The sequence below is a fragment of the Blennius ocellaris genome, assembly GCF_963422515.1.
Source record: "Blennius ocellaris genome assembly, chromosome: 3".
In the NCBI taxonomy this organism is placed as follows: Eukaryota; Metazoa; Chordata; class Actinopteri; order Blenniiformes; family Blenniidae; genus Blennius; species Blennius ocellaris.
In genome coordinates this window covers 12,968,825-12,986,312 of record NC_137652.1, presented here as the reverse complement: position 1 = coordinate 12,986,312, position 17,488 = coordinate 12,968,825, and the positions used below count along the sequence as shown (strand labels likewise).

Genomic DNA, 17,488 nt, shown 5'->3' with positions numbered 1-17,488 from the left:
CCACTACAGTGTGTTTCCCTCTTGGGATGGAATTTTAGTGGTTTTAAGTAAAGAGTTCTATTTTCTTGACTGGTTTTTAGACCAATATGTAAACTGTGAGAGAAAAAAAAAACTGTGTTTTGAAGAAATGTCTTCCATAATGAAACACAAAACAGCAGCTGGGGTCCACGCCAGCACCACGGAGCAATAACGGCTAATCGGCAACATAAACAAAGTTAGAACTCCTTCATTATCACACCTTTTAGCTGCTTTATTTATTTCTTAAACATGTTAAGCCATCTATTGCCATGCTGGCAAAAGGTACACACCATATAAGGAGTGGTGCATTGCATTGACATCATACGTTTCGTCAAAAGAAAGATTTTTTTTTTAATCATATTTTCCCCTTTTAAAAAAGAACAGACAGACCACAGACAGAGCAAACGGTGGGGATGACAAAGACCCTCTCATTGTCCTGCAGTGGTGAGACCATGGGCTGGCAGTAGTACTGATCATCGAGGAAGACATCCCAGCATTGGCAGTCTCTCATTTGGCATTTCTTTCCCTTACGCTCCTGTTATAATCGTTGTTTCATCCAGAGTCTTCGCGATGCTTCCAGACCTCAAAGTTCGACCGTCAGGGTTGGCCTGACTGTCGGCAGAGCCTCTCGTGGGTTTGCTCCATCTTGATCATCTCCACCTTCACTATGCGACTGGCAAAGTAACACACCGGTGTGACGAGGTTAAAATGACAACGGAAACCCTAAACACAGTCATACAATACAAGTACAAACATTATGAAAAATGATCTTGTTTTCAATCTCATTTTTATACAAAATGTAAGGGTTTTTATAATGTCCTCCACCGATATGAGAGTTTGATATTTGCGCTGGATGCTGACCGTAACACTCTTGTTCTTTTTACACCAGTTCCATGATACGGGAGGACATTAGAAACATCTGGGACAGGACTGATGCACAACATTAACAAATGCAAACATGTCAATGACTGACAAATTAAACTGAATATAATATAGTTTCATATCATCTTACTCACAATAACACCCCCCTCCCCCCACCATGCACTACACAATAGCCTTAAATTTTCATATATTACATATATGCTACATTCTCTTATTTCTTATGTCACTGATATAAAGGCAAACATATCTCAATGCAAAGTTTAAGCTGCTCTGCTTTTCTTTACATTTAAATCAGTACTCTAGATTGAAATCTGACAATTTAAACAGTATGACTTAGCTCATAGCAAACATAAATGTAGCTCATAAACTGGATTTTACGTAAAACTCTTATTTCCTCTGATAGCAAGAATAGCAATTTCAATGTTGGTTTGTTTTTTTGGTCGTTTTTTTTTTATATCAACAATCACAATGTATATACATCACCAGAACTAAAGCAAGCTCAAATTGAACATTCTGATCTTCCAAATATTTTTGAATTGCACACACATAAATACACATAAAAATACAGAACTAATTTTTGGGAGAGGTTACAGTAGTAGATTTTTAAACATCTCTATTTTATATTTAAAATGCATACCAAAACATCTTAAAAAACAAACAAACAAAAAAATGTAATCAATATGCTTGTTTCATAATGTCCAAATACGGTGTGTAGCCACCCAGCGGCGGTTTCAAATGACGTCCATTAATAAAATGCCATAACAGTAAAATGTAATAATACTTGTGTCCTGTGCGATGTCACATCCTTTGAGAGGGGTCAAAGAGTTGTCACAGGTTGGCGCGTTGACTGCTTCACTAGATTTGTTGATTGGGGTTTCTTTTTATTGATTTTTTCTTTTTCTTTTTTCTGACCAACTGTTAGAATTCCATTAACTGCAGAGAAAGAGAGAGAATGCAAATAAAATTATGGTTAAAATAAATGTGAATAGATGGTGAAAAGATGTGGTTCACTCTCCGTCTCTTACTGGGAGGGAATGCTGGGTGAGCCGGAGCGATGGAAATGAATGTTCTGCCACTTCCCATCCCGGCGGTGCCACACACGGGTCTCCTCCGACTGCATGGTGCGAGGCATGCCGCCGGTATCCATGTACTGAGTGAGTCGAATGTAGGCGATACACGCCGCGTTTTCTCCAATAAGATGCACGTGTGGGTTCAAGAGGATGGTGTGCACTGGCTTATTGCCTTTGGACAGGGCTGCAAATGAGAGGCAGACAATATAAAGAGCAAATACAACATAGCGGATGAATACTGCGGCTGGCATCTTTATCAATGTATCTTTGTCAATTGTGGTAATAATTGTCACATGTAATATTCTTCTCTAATAGAGCTGTCCAAACACACACGTAACATAGATTTTTCATAAGAAAACAGAAGTTAAGTCTCCACGTGTTGATGCTGGCCAGTGCGCAAGTACAGGCCTTCAAATCATTGAGGTTTCTGGGACATATCTGGTTTTACTGGACTATTTTTATGGACACTGAGAGCATTCATCCATTTTTAGCAGCTGCTATTAATTAGTGAATCTTTTTTCCTTGAAACGCGGCACATGCCCTTGTGCTATCACACCAAACATTAGATGTAAACTGATACATAACACGACAAGCAATTTAGTCCAAAATCATTACGGCGTCTTCATATTCTTCACACCAGCTTTCAGCAGGAAGATGACCTTCATGGAATTCCATATAGTTTTGACACATTTTTAGAAATTTGATTTTCCATGATTGTTTGTGTTCTCATTTGTTTTCTTAATCGTGCTCCGGAATGACCTACAACTCCATATGGTTCCAATGCCTTCCTGCTCCAAACTAGTTGAATAAGATAAACTGGTCATGAGTCGGGTTTCAGCTTGGTGATGACCTGAAAAGGATATTTTCGGACCATGGTTGAAAAACACTGCACCGCATTCCCAGTAACTCCCTGCACACCAGCTTTCCATCATCTGGATGTGTTTGTGAACGTGCTGCTGCATATGCAAGACATTTATATTCAAGTCATTACTCACACTGAGAATACAAAGTACAGGGTCGCTGTCAATGAAAACAGTCAATACTTAGTCTTTTTTTCTCTATTTCCGCAGATCTCAACCTGGGGCCAAGGAGAACAAACTGATGTGAGCAATGCATTCAACCTAATCAGAGGGATTCATAATGCGAGTCCCAAATTCTCTTTTGCAATGTGTAATTTGGGTGCGCAGCCAGTTGGCATCCTGTACCAAGCTTGTATAAATTTTGACTGCTCCAACTAGCAGGAGCAATCATTTTATTCTATTTTTCATTAATTGTAACAAATACTCCCTCAACTTGACAAATCTGTTTCATACTCCAATTGGCAACTTCTCTGTCTTGGTGGTGAAGTGTGAAAACTTGAGGTTACTGTATCCAAACCCAGAGTGGAGTTGACCTCACCATTCTCAAAGTAAAAGCGATGAAAATCGTGTCCCTCGACAAGGTTGCCCAGAGCCTCAGGCTCAAACGAGGTTAGACCAGGATCGCAAATCTTCCTGTTAATTCCATAAAAACAGAACAAAATAAATGTTAGGGGCATAAAAATCACGTTGTTTTATGAATGTTGACAAAAGGAAACCTACGCGTAGGCCTCGAAGTCTCCGTTGTTGATGGACTCGATCAGCTGCTCAGTGACTTTAATGATCTCTTGCTTGCGAGCTACATACAAAATCACAGGATAATGTGAAGTGAATGGATGTGAAGCAGCACTGTGACTTTATTTCAGGCAAATGTTTATCTGTGTGCAGATAAAGAAAACTCTTGACATCAAATCAGCTTCAAATGACTTCTAGTCTACGTATTAGCAGGATTCAAAGTTATTAGAAATGGAAGGCGCTCACAACAAGGTTCACTAAAGTTTCATATTTGACATAAATATAACAATAGAAGAAGAACAAAGAAAGCCTTCCATAACTAATACTAACACCAGGCAAATGCAGGATGACGCAATTTATTTCACCCAACGAAGCTCAAAATGAACAGAGACAAATCAAACCAATGCTCAGATGCAAGTATTTTCTACCAAAAAAAAAGTTGTTACCAAGTAATAGTGACAGTTACCTTTATTGTTATTGGTGCAGGCTGGGGGATATTGAAAACAATACTTAATTTGTGCAAAAAAATAACACATGTCAAATCATAAGTATTATATGTAAATCAGTGCTTTACATCATAAACTACAGTATTCTGTGTGTGTGTGTGTGTGTGTGTGTGTGTGTGTGTGTGTGTGTGTGTGTGTGTGTGTGTGTGTGTGTGTGTGTGTGTGTGTGTAAAGATTGAGGGCAACAAACAGAGATTCTCGGGACAGCGCAGTGCGAAGATCAATGTTTCATGGGGTTCATGAAACAGGGCATTTTCCGCATTGTGACGGGACTTACTCTGAATTGAGGAGGTGGGAGTCTGTCTTGAGTCAGACATCTGTGAGGAGCGGCTCTTAGAGCACAAGATACCACTCACTAAGCTGCCCAAACGGAGGGCTGTCAGAGGATGCATGGATGGGGGTGTGATCGGGTGTTGTACAGATGTGTGTTTAGGGTGCGTGGGGGAGGGTAACAAGGATTACAATGTTTTCCAGGTCAGGAATTATGAGGGGGGGAAAAAAAAAAAAAAAGATATTCAAAGAACACAAGGAAGAAAAAGGGAGAAAAAAAGCAGAAAAAATGAAATATTCCATCATCCTGAAAACTGAAATAAAATAACAAGTCAGGGGGTATGACTGAGAAAGAAAAGAAAAAAAGACTCGGGGAACAGGGGAGTTGAGAGCGAAGTGTGGTTGCAATAGAGTTAAATTGCACCAGATTTATGACAAAACAGAATAAGAAAATAAATAAATAAGTGGAATGATTAGTAATGTGAGAGATGACTTCCAAACGCATCCAGGGAAGATCAGGGTCGCCAGCAGATCTTCCATAAAACACAAGAGTTCCCTACCTTTTACATCTTCATCCTCAATGGTGGTGTTGGCACTCTCAATGGATTCCTGACAAACAATCACACAGATTCTGTGTATGTCATCCAATCTTCTCGAACTGCATGGGTCAATGATATTCATCTATATAAAACTTAGAAATGTGTGATGCCCCTGAATATTCAAAATTGGTTAAGTCAAAATATGTTGGGGGTTTTTTCCCCCGTCAACTGCTCCACTGGCAGGATATAAAGTGGAGGCAGGGGATGAATGACATGCTGTAAGTTCACTGGCAGGGCTTAAATGCAAAATGTTGTAATTACAAGGACAGAGATTTGAACTCTGAAGCCTCCAGGATGCCCTGGTGAAAATGATGGTGCAGCAGCCGGGAAAAACAACTACTGTGGTGGAGAAACAGCGCTCCCACTCTCACGAAAAATGACTGAAAGCACAGGAGTAAACAGTCTTGCTCGTGCTTTTATTATCAAAAGTGCAATTATTCTGGAAATGCTAGTTTTCAATTGCTACAGTACCTTGTTTCCGTCCACAGGGTTGTGGATTACGGTTGTCTGCGGTTCCTAAAAAGAACAAAGGAGGGAGAAGATGTGGGAACAAATAACTTAAGAAGGACAGAGAAATATGGGAAAAGAAATCGTGTAAATGTGCTTGTGTGTATTTATCAAACTGAAGGTCAAGAAGGTGTTCTCTGTTACTGATCTTACATATACGTCTGTATATACATATTGCTCGCACAGCAAATATGTAACAAACCCTTTCGAGGCTCCCGGTGTCCATGTTTTGTTATCATACTTCATTATTACATTGCGCGTCCTGCCTGCCACTGTAGTCTTTTTGTGTCTGCTTGACAATCATCAGTCCCTCGCCAGCGTCCTGTCTCTGTAATCAGATGTCTGGGCTTTTGTGGAATCGATCTTGATGACCAGCTCAGTCCCTCTAATCACTCACCCAGATTACACTAGATTATAACATCAAGAGCCTCGTGTGTATGTGTATGTGTGTGTGTGTGTGTGTGCATGTGTGATGATGGAGAGAGCAGGGAGAGAGAGAGAGAGAGAGAGAGAGAGAGAGAGAGAGAGAGAGAGGGAGACAGATGTCATGTGCCTGTGTTCATGCGTAATCGACTTGACAGCAAATGGGGGGAACAGAAAGTCTTTGACATCATGCAGAGCAGCAAGTCATGTGACCCGACGTCGACAGCCAGTCAGCAGACACCATGCACAAGCCCCCCCCCACAACACTCCTCAGAGCCATGCACAGACAAAAACTATGAAAGCAGCAAATCCTACACGTTCCGGGCTTAAATACTAACATTGATTTGCAGAATAAAAGACAAGAGAATTCACTGTAAACCCCAACAAGCTAACAGAATTCAAAACTTTTTGTGTAACAAATTACACAATAATCATTTTAAGTGATGTTGTTAAATGTTCAAAGATAATACTTGAATAATTTATTTTATATGAACTTAAAACAACATCACTTAAATATTCTTGTGTAATCTGTTCCACAAAACGTTTTGAGTTCTGTGAGCGTATACAAAGAGTTCATGCATGGTGTCAGTGTGTAACCAGGCAGGGGGGAGGGTTCTGGTAGACGACAAAGGGACATGAAGAGGGAGGGCTTGAGGTAGAGGTCATCCTAACCACAGATTAAGGACCAAACTAGTCAAGACCCAATCTTAAATATGTGTAAAGGCTTATTGTCTCAGCGCAACATTGTCTGGCTTTGCTCATATCCAACTTGAATTCATGTTGGCCGAGTTCCTTGCAGTCCATGCACGCACAGCTGGTTCAGAAGAATGAGTAAATAACATCATTCTGAAATGTGAATATCTTTCATATCCATATCAGAAGCTGCGCAGTCACAAAAGCTTTTACACACTATTTCATTCAGGGATAGCCTAATATTGAATAACACATCTTCCCTTCTTGTAGTACTGCATTTCATTTGTCCTACTTACTCCCCTTATTATCAATTTATAACACAAGTAGGATCAATGAAAACATGATCTGACCCTGTGGAAAGGGTGAACCTGTACCTCCTCCACAGGGGGATGTGAGCTAGAAAGGCATTGATGTTTTGTGAATGAAGGTGCAGGTGTAAATGACATTGTGTGTGTATACCAGTGCAGGGGCAGGGCCAGTGTCTTTAGGACTGGTCACTGTGTTGGCTTTGTTGTTGACCTGCAGGGGGCAGTGTAGAGGGGACATGACACGCGTACACACTTTTCATACCCACACTTTCTCACTCTCTCACTCTCACTTCAGCTACAATCCATTTCAAAGTGATCCTCGCAACACGTGTGTCCCAGCGATCTGACGTTAATGATTCCGGTGCATCCTGGAGAGTGCAATATAGCATCTAAAATATGACTTCTGAGAGACGGGGACTGTCTACAGTGAGGAAAACTCCACTGACACAAACTTAATTAGATCAGAAACCAGACTGCTTTGTGCTTGAAGTTAGCGGGAAATGTCAATAGTTTTTTTGGAAATCATAGATATTGTGTACTTTATAAAATTCAACAGACTGGGTGTTTGAATAAACATCAAAATGTATCTCCGTATTTGTCTTCTATCCTGTTAGAAAAGTCAGTAATACACTCAATCAGCCAAATAGAACATGCCATGTTCTTGTAACTTTTTAACTTTTCCTTCTTCTTTTTTTTTTGTTTACAAAAATCGGTGGTGACCCCCATCTTGTGTTTGGTGGGGATTCAAATCCCACTGCCAACAGATTAACTTTGTGGGTCCCTGCTCATAGCATGTAGTTCAGATTAGGGTCTGAATGAAGTATCTAAAAAAGTAAAAAAAAAAAAGAAAGAAAGAAAAACGATGACTATCCAAATGATTAAATTAAAAAAAATTGATTTACAAATTATGAATGTATTAGAACCAACCCAACCAATTAAAATTTTTTCAGAATCAGAAAATACAATGGGAATTTGAATGTAATTATTACACATCTAGTTTTCATTCTCCACAAAACTAATCTCATCAAAACTTCCCACAATAAACATGTTTTCTTTTGTTTGTTTTTTCATCAGATAGGGTCACACAAAGAGGAACAAACCCTCTGAAATGGATTTTATAGCACTGCATTTTTTCTTTTTTTTAACTAATCCCCAAACACAGTGACACTGATTCAAGGAACATGTGCAGAGGTCCAATCTCAAATCAACACTTTATATAAAAACCAAGCATAGATAACAAGCCAAATCAAACCCTTCAAACATGTGCACATGTCAACAATGGCTGTTGTGCATTCAGTGTTGGATTTCAGATTGGGCCCCAAACACACAGAGAAACCAGGAAAGAGCACAACAGGGTCTCTTACAGTAAAGAGTTAATGATTATGGAAAATGTGAAATACGGTAAATTGCTAAACTACAAACTACTCGGGAGACCAAAATGACACTAACAATGCACCGATCACCCATAACATTATGACCTTCCTATTGTGTAAGTTCCCCTTTTGCTTCCCATTGGCGACATTGATGTAAATATTTATTCTGGCTCCATTCTATCAGAAACCAGCATCAATTCTGCAGTTGTTTGACCTGCAGTCAATTCGCAGTTTCCACTGTCTTCCCGTTGCACGTCCATCCATGAGCTTATGCTATTCATGACAATGCTGCTCGTTTATGTTCGTTTATATCCCTTATGCTCCTTGAGCCACTTTTAACAGCTACTGGCCAGGAACACATCAATTTTAGATATGCTCTGACCAGGTCAGGAAGCTGAAACAATTCTGGCTATGGTCAAACTTGCCCGAATCCTGACACTATTTATTTTTACAGCTTCTGAACCATCAACTTTGCAGGACAAATTCTGTTGCTGAATATGAGAGAATCACTGTGGTCATACTGTTATGACTGATCGGTGTATATCTTATCAATGTGGTTTGCTGTGCCACAAAACAATGGTGAGACCAGGCTAACGGGCTAACAAGCATATCCCAGAGCTTGCAGTGACTGTGCCTGAATGATGCTGCTGTTTAAGTGCACAGTGCATAAAAATAATCAATAAGGTTCTTCTGATGCTGATCGTTCCAACAAAATAATGCAAGGAACCAACCACTTTCTTCATTGTGCAAGGCAGCTTACCTTCACGCCGTCTTGCTTCTTGTTGAGCAAACTTTTGGCTGCTGTAGAGGGGAAGAAAGAGTCATCAGTTTAGCACACGACTTAACGGTCTGATGCCTCAGGCTACACTAACATGCAGCAAGCATATCAATCAACTGCGTGTATCTTCAAACTCCAGGTGCAAAAATCCAACTGTGAGACCCATAATGCAATGCAATAAATGCTTTGAACGACATCATTTATGCAAGGCCGCTGTTCATACTAATCCACATGTGAGGGGCTAAAGGGTGGGCGGTTAATTGGACGTATATTTAGCAGGTGGTGAAGAGGACAATCTAACAATCTCAAACAGACTCTCGCACATTCTGAGATTGACATTTGCACACAAACACATGCACTTAATCAGGAGGGCTCAAACATACAGCACATTCCCACCAGTCCTCTCTCACTTTATTTATAATGTCATGAATAATCAGAAGATCAAATAACATTTCGACTGCATGCTGTGTCTATGCACAGAATTCATTCTGATCCTACGCTGGCACAGTGTGAGGTTTAATGTTGTTTTTCTAAATCAGGGATGTCAAACTCGTTTCAAGTTCATGTCACTGTCTGGCTTAATCTGAATGAAGCCGGAGCAGCAGAAGAATAGCAAAATAACCTATAAATCTCAACAGAGTCATGTTTTAGTTTGGTTTTGGAGCATAGACTATAAACTATAATTAATGAATGTAATGTTACAAAACCTACAGCATAATGACCACCATGGAATTTTCTAAGTGCAAATTGAAATCCAAACAAACATTCTTTTCAGAAAACTAGTGGCAAAAGCCTGTCTGTTCCTTGGAGGCAGCCTTCACTGTGCATGTTTTCAGAAACTCACCATGCATAGCATTAATGTTAATGCTGTCTTACTAGCGACAAGATAGCAACGTTTCACTGCTGCATAAAGAAATCAGCTGATGAATTCTGGGTCTCCACAGTTAGTGGCGAAATGGAAATAGTAGGCATCTTTACTGAACTATTGCACCCAACTGCCATCTCTTAGTTTTTACCATTTGGAGGATCAGCCCAAGGATTGAATTGGAACCTCTCGCAGGCTAGATTTGACCTGCGGGATGAATGTTTGACATCCCTGTTTCTAAATACTAAATCTTTTGCATTCATGCATGTGTGATCAATTATTAGACAGGAGAGAAAAACCGAAACTTATCAGTTTATCAGTTGAGCCAAAGCTCACATGTTTCCCTGTCATTCCAAAACTCTTACCTCAAATGGATACCACAATCCAAACAAAACGGAAAGAAAATTGAAAAAAAGGAAGAAAATTATGAATAAAAGACACACAGATGCATTCTGCTGTAGAGTGAGTAAAGATGAGAGTGAGTAGAGAGGAAGAGAGCCTGAAAAAGTAGAGGTGTGTCAAAGGAAATGCATGCAAAAATGTATGGCACAATACAAAACAGAGAGAGAGCGGTAGAACAACAGCTAGAGAAATAAGGGAGATGATTCGGTTTACGGTTACATTTTTGTTCCCAAATCATTTTTGTTTCATTAAAAAAAAAAAAAACAGGCTGAAAGTGTTCCAAATCATTTCAAATAAATGTACTTTTCATTGAGTACCAAACAAAAGTAAGTACTTTTGGTATCAAAAGCAAAGAAATATGACCATTCTTTGAATTTCTGAAGATAAATTTGTCCGGTTCATAACATGTTTGGGAAACCAGGCTGTGAGAGACATACCTGAGAAGTTTCTTGTGACCAGCAAAGTGGTCAATATTGCTCCCTGCAGTGACGAGAAAAAAAAGAAAGAAGAGGAAGTGGTGACGAACAAAAGGAAGAGATAGAAAGGAAAATTTATTAAAAAGGTTCCGGCTAGAAGGGAGAAACAACAGCAAAAGGGCAACTTGAAGGTTTTAAAGAACATGCGATCATTTCTATGGTCAACTGAGAATTCTTGAGTGTGGAAGACCAGAAGTGGAGGGGAGGAAGAAGGCTGGATAAATCAGCGTATATAAATAGCAACACAAAAGCTTGCCAGGAGTCTCACCTTGAGTTTCCTCCTGGCATTGAATTTCTTCAGGCACTCCACAGTCTCTTGCCTGTGCATCATGGAGGCAACAGTGGACCGTTGCTGCAAGAAGATGAGAGGATTTGAGGATTAGGAAGCACTAGAAACAATGATATAGAAGTTTGATATCTTTGACAGGAAATTGGACATACAACTGTTCGGAATCATGGAGTTACTATACAATGATATAGAAGTGAAAGTATTGGCAATGCAAAAGTGTTAAGTGTTAAGTGTGAAAGTCACAGTAGCTTTAATGCAAGTGTTACTCATGGTAGTTTAACAGAATCAATGCATGAGTCATTTTTATTGCTGTCTAAATTTGTGTCAGTACTACAAGTGTCTCTGCATCCGTGTGTGTGTGTGTGTGCGTGCATCTGTATTTGTCTGCCACATACGCAGATCCAAGGGTGTTTGAGGGCCTCTGCTGCAGTGATGCGTTTACTGGGGTTGATGGTAAGCATCTTGTTAATCAGATCTTTGGCCTCGGGAGTTACAGTGTCCCACTCTGGGGATGGGAACTGTCAAAAACAAGAGAGAGTTGGTTAATTATAAAGACAAAGCCACCAGAGACAAATTACAGCTCATTCGATGCCCTCATTTATTCCGAGGCGAAGACGAAAACAAACAAATAACACTGAAAAATCACAATTGAACCAGTGCAAAAAATACTGATAACAATAACAGCCAACGAAAGTATGTTTATACATATACATGGACAATCAAATGTGTTTGCTTTGCCTTTCTGTGATTAAGGTAAAACAAAATGAGGGCGACCGTGGCTCAGGTGGTAGAGTGGTCGTCTTTCGGAGTGAGAGGTCGGAGGTTCGATCCCAGTCTACACCGGTCTATGTGTCGAAGTGTCCTTGGGCAAGACACTGAACCCTAAATTGCTCCCAGTGTGGTTCATTAGCGCCTTGCATGGCAGCTCTGTCCCATTGGTGTGTGAATGTGAGTGTGAATGGGTGAGTGAGCTGATATGTAAAGCGCTTTGGGACTGCACTCAGTGTGGTTAGAAGGCGCTATATAAATCCAGACCATTTACCATTTACCAAACAAAGTACATATCAGTCATCATTACTTTAAATTTGACGTGTGTGGATTTTTGCACACTTACATCATAAGCCCCAGCCTTGATTTGCTGGTATAGTCGATGTTGGTCCTCATCCCAGAAAGGAGGGTAGCCCACCAGCAGGATGTACAAAATCACACCTGGAAGATTGTCGTGATTCAAATGATTTTGATCCTGACCCCTGTACTGCTGCACACACTCGAACCAACAAGAAGCTCTATTCCTCACATTGGCCAGGTCACATGAGGCCATAGATCAAGTTTTTTGTTTGAGAATAGAAAACAGCAGCAAGCATTTCTTGAGATAATATTGGAGTTATTTACCACAGGCCCACATGTCCACTGGTTTCCCATACGGGTCTTTCCTCAGCACTTCTGGAGACAAATAGCCTGGAGTGCCAGCAAAACCTAAAGAAGTGGTATGGAGGGAAGGAGAAAATGTGGAATGGCAGGTGGGAGTGGGCAGTTCAAAGACTGGGCTTTTTGTCAGCTACCTAAATGAGTGTGTGACTGGCTGGTTGGTTGCTTTACCAACTTTTTGAGGGTTGAGAATGTTGCATGGATGAATACTCACCAAACCATGCCTGCTGGTCCCCCTGTACCTCGATAGCCAGCCCAAAGTCAGCCAACTTGACCGCCGCCCCCTTCAGCTTACTGGCCAATAGAAGGTTCTCAGGCTGGGGGGGGCGGAGTCAAACAGGTTAGAGGTGAGAGGTCACACGCTCTGGGAACAAGCTGCCCACAGACACAGATCTAAGATCAGATTAGCCAAACCAAATCCTAATCAAAAGAATTAGGGGTCAAAGTCACTAAACTGCTCCTAAATCAGTGTCTGAGGCAACTCCCTTTCTGCCACACAAATGACAGAGAAACACAAATGTGCACGGGACCAAATCTCTACGTGACCACGGACAGTTTTCACACTGGAGCTGTGGACTTGGTCCCTCAGTCTCATGGATTTAAAGGGAGTGACTTGGCAGGCAGACACGATGTGTTCGTCCACCAATCCACAGTTGAAATCCATGAGTGGGAGCACAGTGCACACTGCAGGGAGAAGGATACAGGGGGAAGGTGTGGTGCAACAGGAGACGTGGGTGTAAAAAAAAACAAGTGGCTCTTCCATACGCGTAACAGCAATCACACACTGCACAATAACACGAGTTTAACGCAGTCAAATAGGCCACTGCATGCACAAATGAATACACACTCATAGGCACAAGCACGCGCACACTCACGCGCGCACGCACACGCACACACACACACACACACACACACACACACGGTCACAGGTGCAGAAAGGTCTCTGCTAACCTAAGGCCAGTTAGACAGTGTGCTCTCATGAATAATACATTTCTTAACATTTAAAGAGACTAGACACAGACCTGCACCTGTGAGCAGGCAGTTTATGGCAGACGTGTGGCTTAACAGGACACAGACGCAATCTGACAACTGGCCACATCTACATAATGATTTACATAATAATGAACAAACGAATCTGGATCGTGCAGCATGTGAAAACTTGAAATAACTCCAGCAAAACGACAACTTGCCCAATAAAAACCAAAACTTGTTTTTTTTGGTGTGTTTTTTTTCCACTAATACAGTTGTGTGTTCACCATCGATTTGATCGAAGAAGACTTTCTTGAATCCTGTTCTCTTCCTCCACATCACTATACTCATGGGACGCTATGAGGATACCGACTACCATTAGAATATTCATGACCTGAGAAAATCATTCACATTTCAACATAATTTTTCCATAATTATGCAAATGGTGATTATTCCTGAGCCTCAGACTCATGATTGCTCCTCTTTCTATCACCACTGCAAAAGACTCAGAGCACAGGCACACACATATATACATGCATGCACACACATACATACACACACAAAAAAACTACAATACTAGCTGCTGCATCACTTGCTTAGCAGGAAGATTACTGAACTGGGAATACTGACTAGCTCAACAACAATCTGCAATAATGATGGAAAAGAAAAGCAGCAGGAAAGGAGTGGGTGTCTGCAATTTGGTAGCCTTGAATCATTTGAATTGTGCCCCTGCAAACTACAATTGCAGCATATTTCAAAGCTGAGGTCAAGGTCACATCTGCTTCATTAAATGTCCAAAGCTTTTAAGAAGAAGGCGACAAAGAGGCTTTATAATGGTATGATGTTTCATCTCTAATGAGCAAGTGAGTGGAAATGAAAATTCTGCCTTTATTCCATCAAATTATTAATAAAAATAAGCAAAACGATGTTAAGATAGTGACAGTGGGTTGGTCTAAATTATTTGTTGTGCATGAATCAGGAATCTTCTTTTCTTTTTTTTTGCAGCAATGACTGACTGTGGTTATACAAACCTTCAGATCCCTATGAACGATCCCATTAACATGGCAGTGATGGACACTCTCCAGGATCTGCTGTATGCAGTGGCTGAGGGTAGCACAGCAATGGACAAGTGCAAGATTGTGATGGTAAAAAGACAAAAGCAAGAATAAAAAGGCAGAAAAACAGAGGAGATGAAAGGAAAATGGTGTTGGGGAAGAGAAGAAGAAGATTTATTGGAATCCTGTACAACATCTCTGACAAGACAATACACACACACACACACACAAACCTTTCCTCTCTCATGGGGATGCGGCAGTACGAAGCAGGCAGCATAAGGTAGGCTGCGTATGATTAATCTCGCAGGCTATATGTCATTAATCACCTTTATAAATAACTCCTAAAGAAGCCTCGGAGACAAGGCAACTGTATTACACCTCAGAAACGAACATATGTGAAACACAAAAAACACGCAGGCACACACACACACACCGGCAGTATAAAGCTCAAGAGTTTCTCTCTACAGCAACAGACAGAGATGCATAATGGCTGCTGCGCTCAGCAGAGTGTGTGTGGGTGTGTGTTACCTGGCATCAGCCTCACTGTAGTACTCCCTGGCGACAATGTCCTCAAACAGCTCTCCTCCTGTCACCCTTTGGGGAGACAAAGACATTATTAGTTTGTGCTTTAGTCTACCTCCATCGAGGGAACAGTATGATTCATTGTTCTGCGAATGTTCTCAGTCATGCAGCCATAAGTGTTTTAAGACATCCTACACAACGAGATAACTGGAAGATATCACTACGGCTGTGTAAAAATATCGTTAGAATGTATTTACTTTTAACAAGGCTTCTGTGTGCCCATATGCACACAAACGCATTCGAGAGGATGGGTCATAGGGGAATTGCTCCGAGTTCATATTAAAGGCAAATTTAATTTAATAAATCACTAAATTGACATTAGTATCAGAAAACAAAGTATTTTTCGTTTACTGCCAAGAGAAAGTGATTTTTCAGTAAAATGAACTACCAGCTAACTCAAAGTGAAATAGAACAAAAGGACAATAGAAAGCATTCGGAAAAAAATGTGTTCATGTACGTGTATAAGAGACTCACAGATCAAACACCAAATAGTGGAAACCCTCTTCTGATATGCTGTCATGGAGTCTTACTGTAAATGAGATTGAACCAAAATAATACACAAGAGGGAAAAAGAACAGTGTTTACAAAGAAAAAAACATATTAATTCACTTATCATTCCACTATGAAACATAGTTGCAGTTTATTAAATAGCAGCGACCGCTAAACAAAAAAAACTTTTTCTCTATTTTAACATTTTAGTTGTGGTTCTGGTTTAAAGAAAATACATAAAAAACAACCATCAGCTCAAATAAAATATTTCCATATTTCGAGGTGTTGTATTTATAAGCTGAAACTACACAAAAACTATTTTAGATTATTTGTAATTAATTTAAATATAGTTTCACCATTTAAAAATATTTACATTTAATTTCCCATTTACTTCATAATCATTGAGACGCTGCAATAGTTAACTGGCTGTTATGATTTCTTACATAATGTTGGATGGCAAAAGGTTCATCCGCCTGCAAAATTGACTGCAGTTTATATTCTAAAAAAGACAAACTTTGGGACAACCAATACTGAAACCATTTATATCAAATTCAAATTTTACAGACCAAAATAATGAGACATTTTGGTCATCTTAGTAACCTCACAAACGATCCTTTGCTTACATAACCACACAAATGTTTGACTTTTCTTTTTAAATTAATGCTATCACACCTGCTTTTTAATTTACCTCTCTTTTACTTTGACCTTCACAGAAAATCGTTGCTGATTGACTCATTAGAGTTTATAGACAGAAGAAAGTCAGAAATACCATTTTCACCACTTCAAATAGTTTGCATGACTTCAAAGTGAAGCAGCAAGAAATTTCCATCACAGTGTAATGAACACTTGGTGAGTATTGGGTATTTGAGCAGCAGCATGTGTTGATGAGTGTGAAAATGGGTGTAATGAGGAGGGAAGAGAGTGAAGGGTCAGTGGTTAGGAGAGATGGTGTTGGGCTCCCGTGTCTTTTTGATGACTCAGCACGAAAAGCACACAGGTACATCATCATTAATAGTTGTACGCACGCACGCATGCACGCACACACACACACACACACATAGTTTCAGCCTCTCTTATCTGTGTCAAGAAGATGAAAAGCCACAGCAGAAATCACAAGAGACCTGAGCAAAATATGTGTTTGCATTAGTGTCAGTGAGTCTTTGCGTGTGTGTGTGTGTGTGTGCGTGCGTGCGTGCGTGCGTGCGTGTGTGTATTTTGGGATTGAGGACACTCACCAATGTTGGGGTGTTTCAGTAAACGACAAATCCTCGCCTCTCTCTCCAACTTTTGATGATCTGAGAAAAAAAACGTCGACAAACACAGACATGGGAAGACAGAGAGAGACTATTTTAATTCATTATTTCTCAATATGATTGTAATGTTTTTCAAACCATCAAACGTTAAGTTGTTGGGGGTTTTTTTCCTGAGTGGATGACACATCGCAGTGTGTGTGGGCCTTGTTAGTGAGGGCCTGTATCTTGCTGGGTGTGTATGTGTCGGCTCTGCATCAGCTTGCTCTTTTCCTTATCAGAACTGAAATGCTTGACAAAAATAATGCGACCTGATATGTGCTTGGTTATGTGCCACAAACAGACAGGCAACAGTGAATAACAAACGAGCAGCAAGCAGCAACACTGGATTCATATTGACCTCTTGTGATGGACTGAAAATAAGCTCCTGGCATGCACTCACAGTGTCCTTACATTGAACTGGAGGCAAAATAAATGAAGACACATTAACTCATCTAAAATCAAATGGGATGAAGGTTTTTTTTCTTCTTGCTAATAACATTTGCATCATTTACTCTTTGACTCTATGACTTTTTTTTAACAATACAAATACACTATGAGCCCATTTTGATTTCTTAATTTCTAACAACTGAACAGTATCAGTTTCAATTGTAATTATTTATTT

At 40.2% G+C, this 17,488-nt stretch overlaps 1 protein-coding gene across 2 annotated transcripts in view; it reads right to left on the bottom strand.

The window, feature by feature from the left end:
- Positions 1–266: 266 nt before the first annotated feature.
- Positions 267–17,488, bottom strand: part of camk2d2 (calcium/calmodulin-dependent protein kinase (CaM kinase) II delta 2) — a 35,839-nt gene continuing 18,617 nt past the window's right edge. For both annotated transcript variants that reach the window (XM_080520764.1, XM_080520765.1), the window contains 18 exons: positions 16,810–16,869; positions 15,560–15,614; positions 15,032–15,097; positions 14,480–14,552; positions 12,694–12,796; positions 12,444–12,527; positions 12,166–12,260; positions 11,447–11,569; positions 11,031–11,114; positions 10,724–10,766; positions 9,002–9,039; positions 7,020–7,079; positions 5,409–5,453; positions 4,899–4,947; positions 3,551–3,626; positions 3,369–3,463; positions 1,926–2,154; positions 267–1,833 (listed from right to left, as the gene is read on the bottom strand). In XM_080520764.1, coding sequence (XP_080376890.1) covers positions 1,830–1,833; positions 1,926–2,154; positions 3,369–3,463; positions 3,551–3,626; positions 4,899–4,947; positions 5,409–5,453; positions 7,020–7,079; positions 9,002–9,039; positions 10,724–10,766; positions 11,031–11,114; positions 11,447–11,569; positions 12,166–12,260; positions 12,444–12,527; positions 12,694–12,796; positions 14,480–14,552; positions 15,032–15,097; positions 15,560–15,614; positions 16,810–16,869 — 1,382 coding nt within the window. In that variant the 3' untranslated portion in view covers positions 267–1,829. The remainder of the gene's footprint in view (positions 1,834–1,925; positions 2,155–3,368; positions 3,464–3,550; positions 3,627–4,898; positions 4,948–5,408; positions 5,454–7,019; positions 7,080–9,001; positions 9,040–10,723; positions 10,767–11,030; positions 11,115–11,446; positions 11,570–12,165; positions 12,261–12,443; positions 12,528–12,693; positions 12,797–14,479; positions 14,553–15,031; positions 15,098–15,559; positions 15,615–16,809; positions 16,870–17,488) is intronic.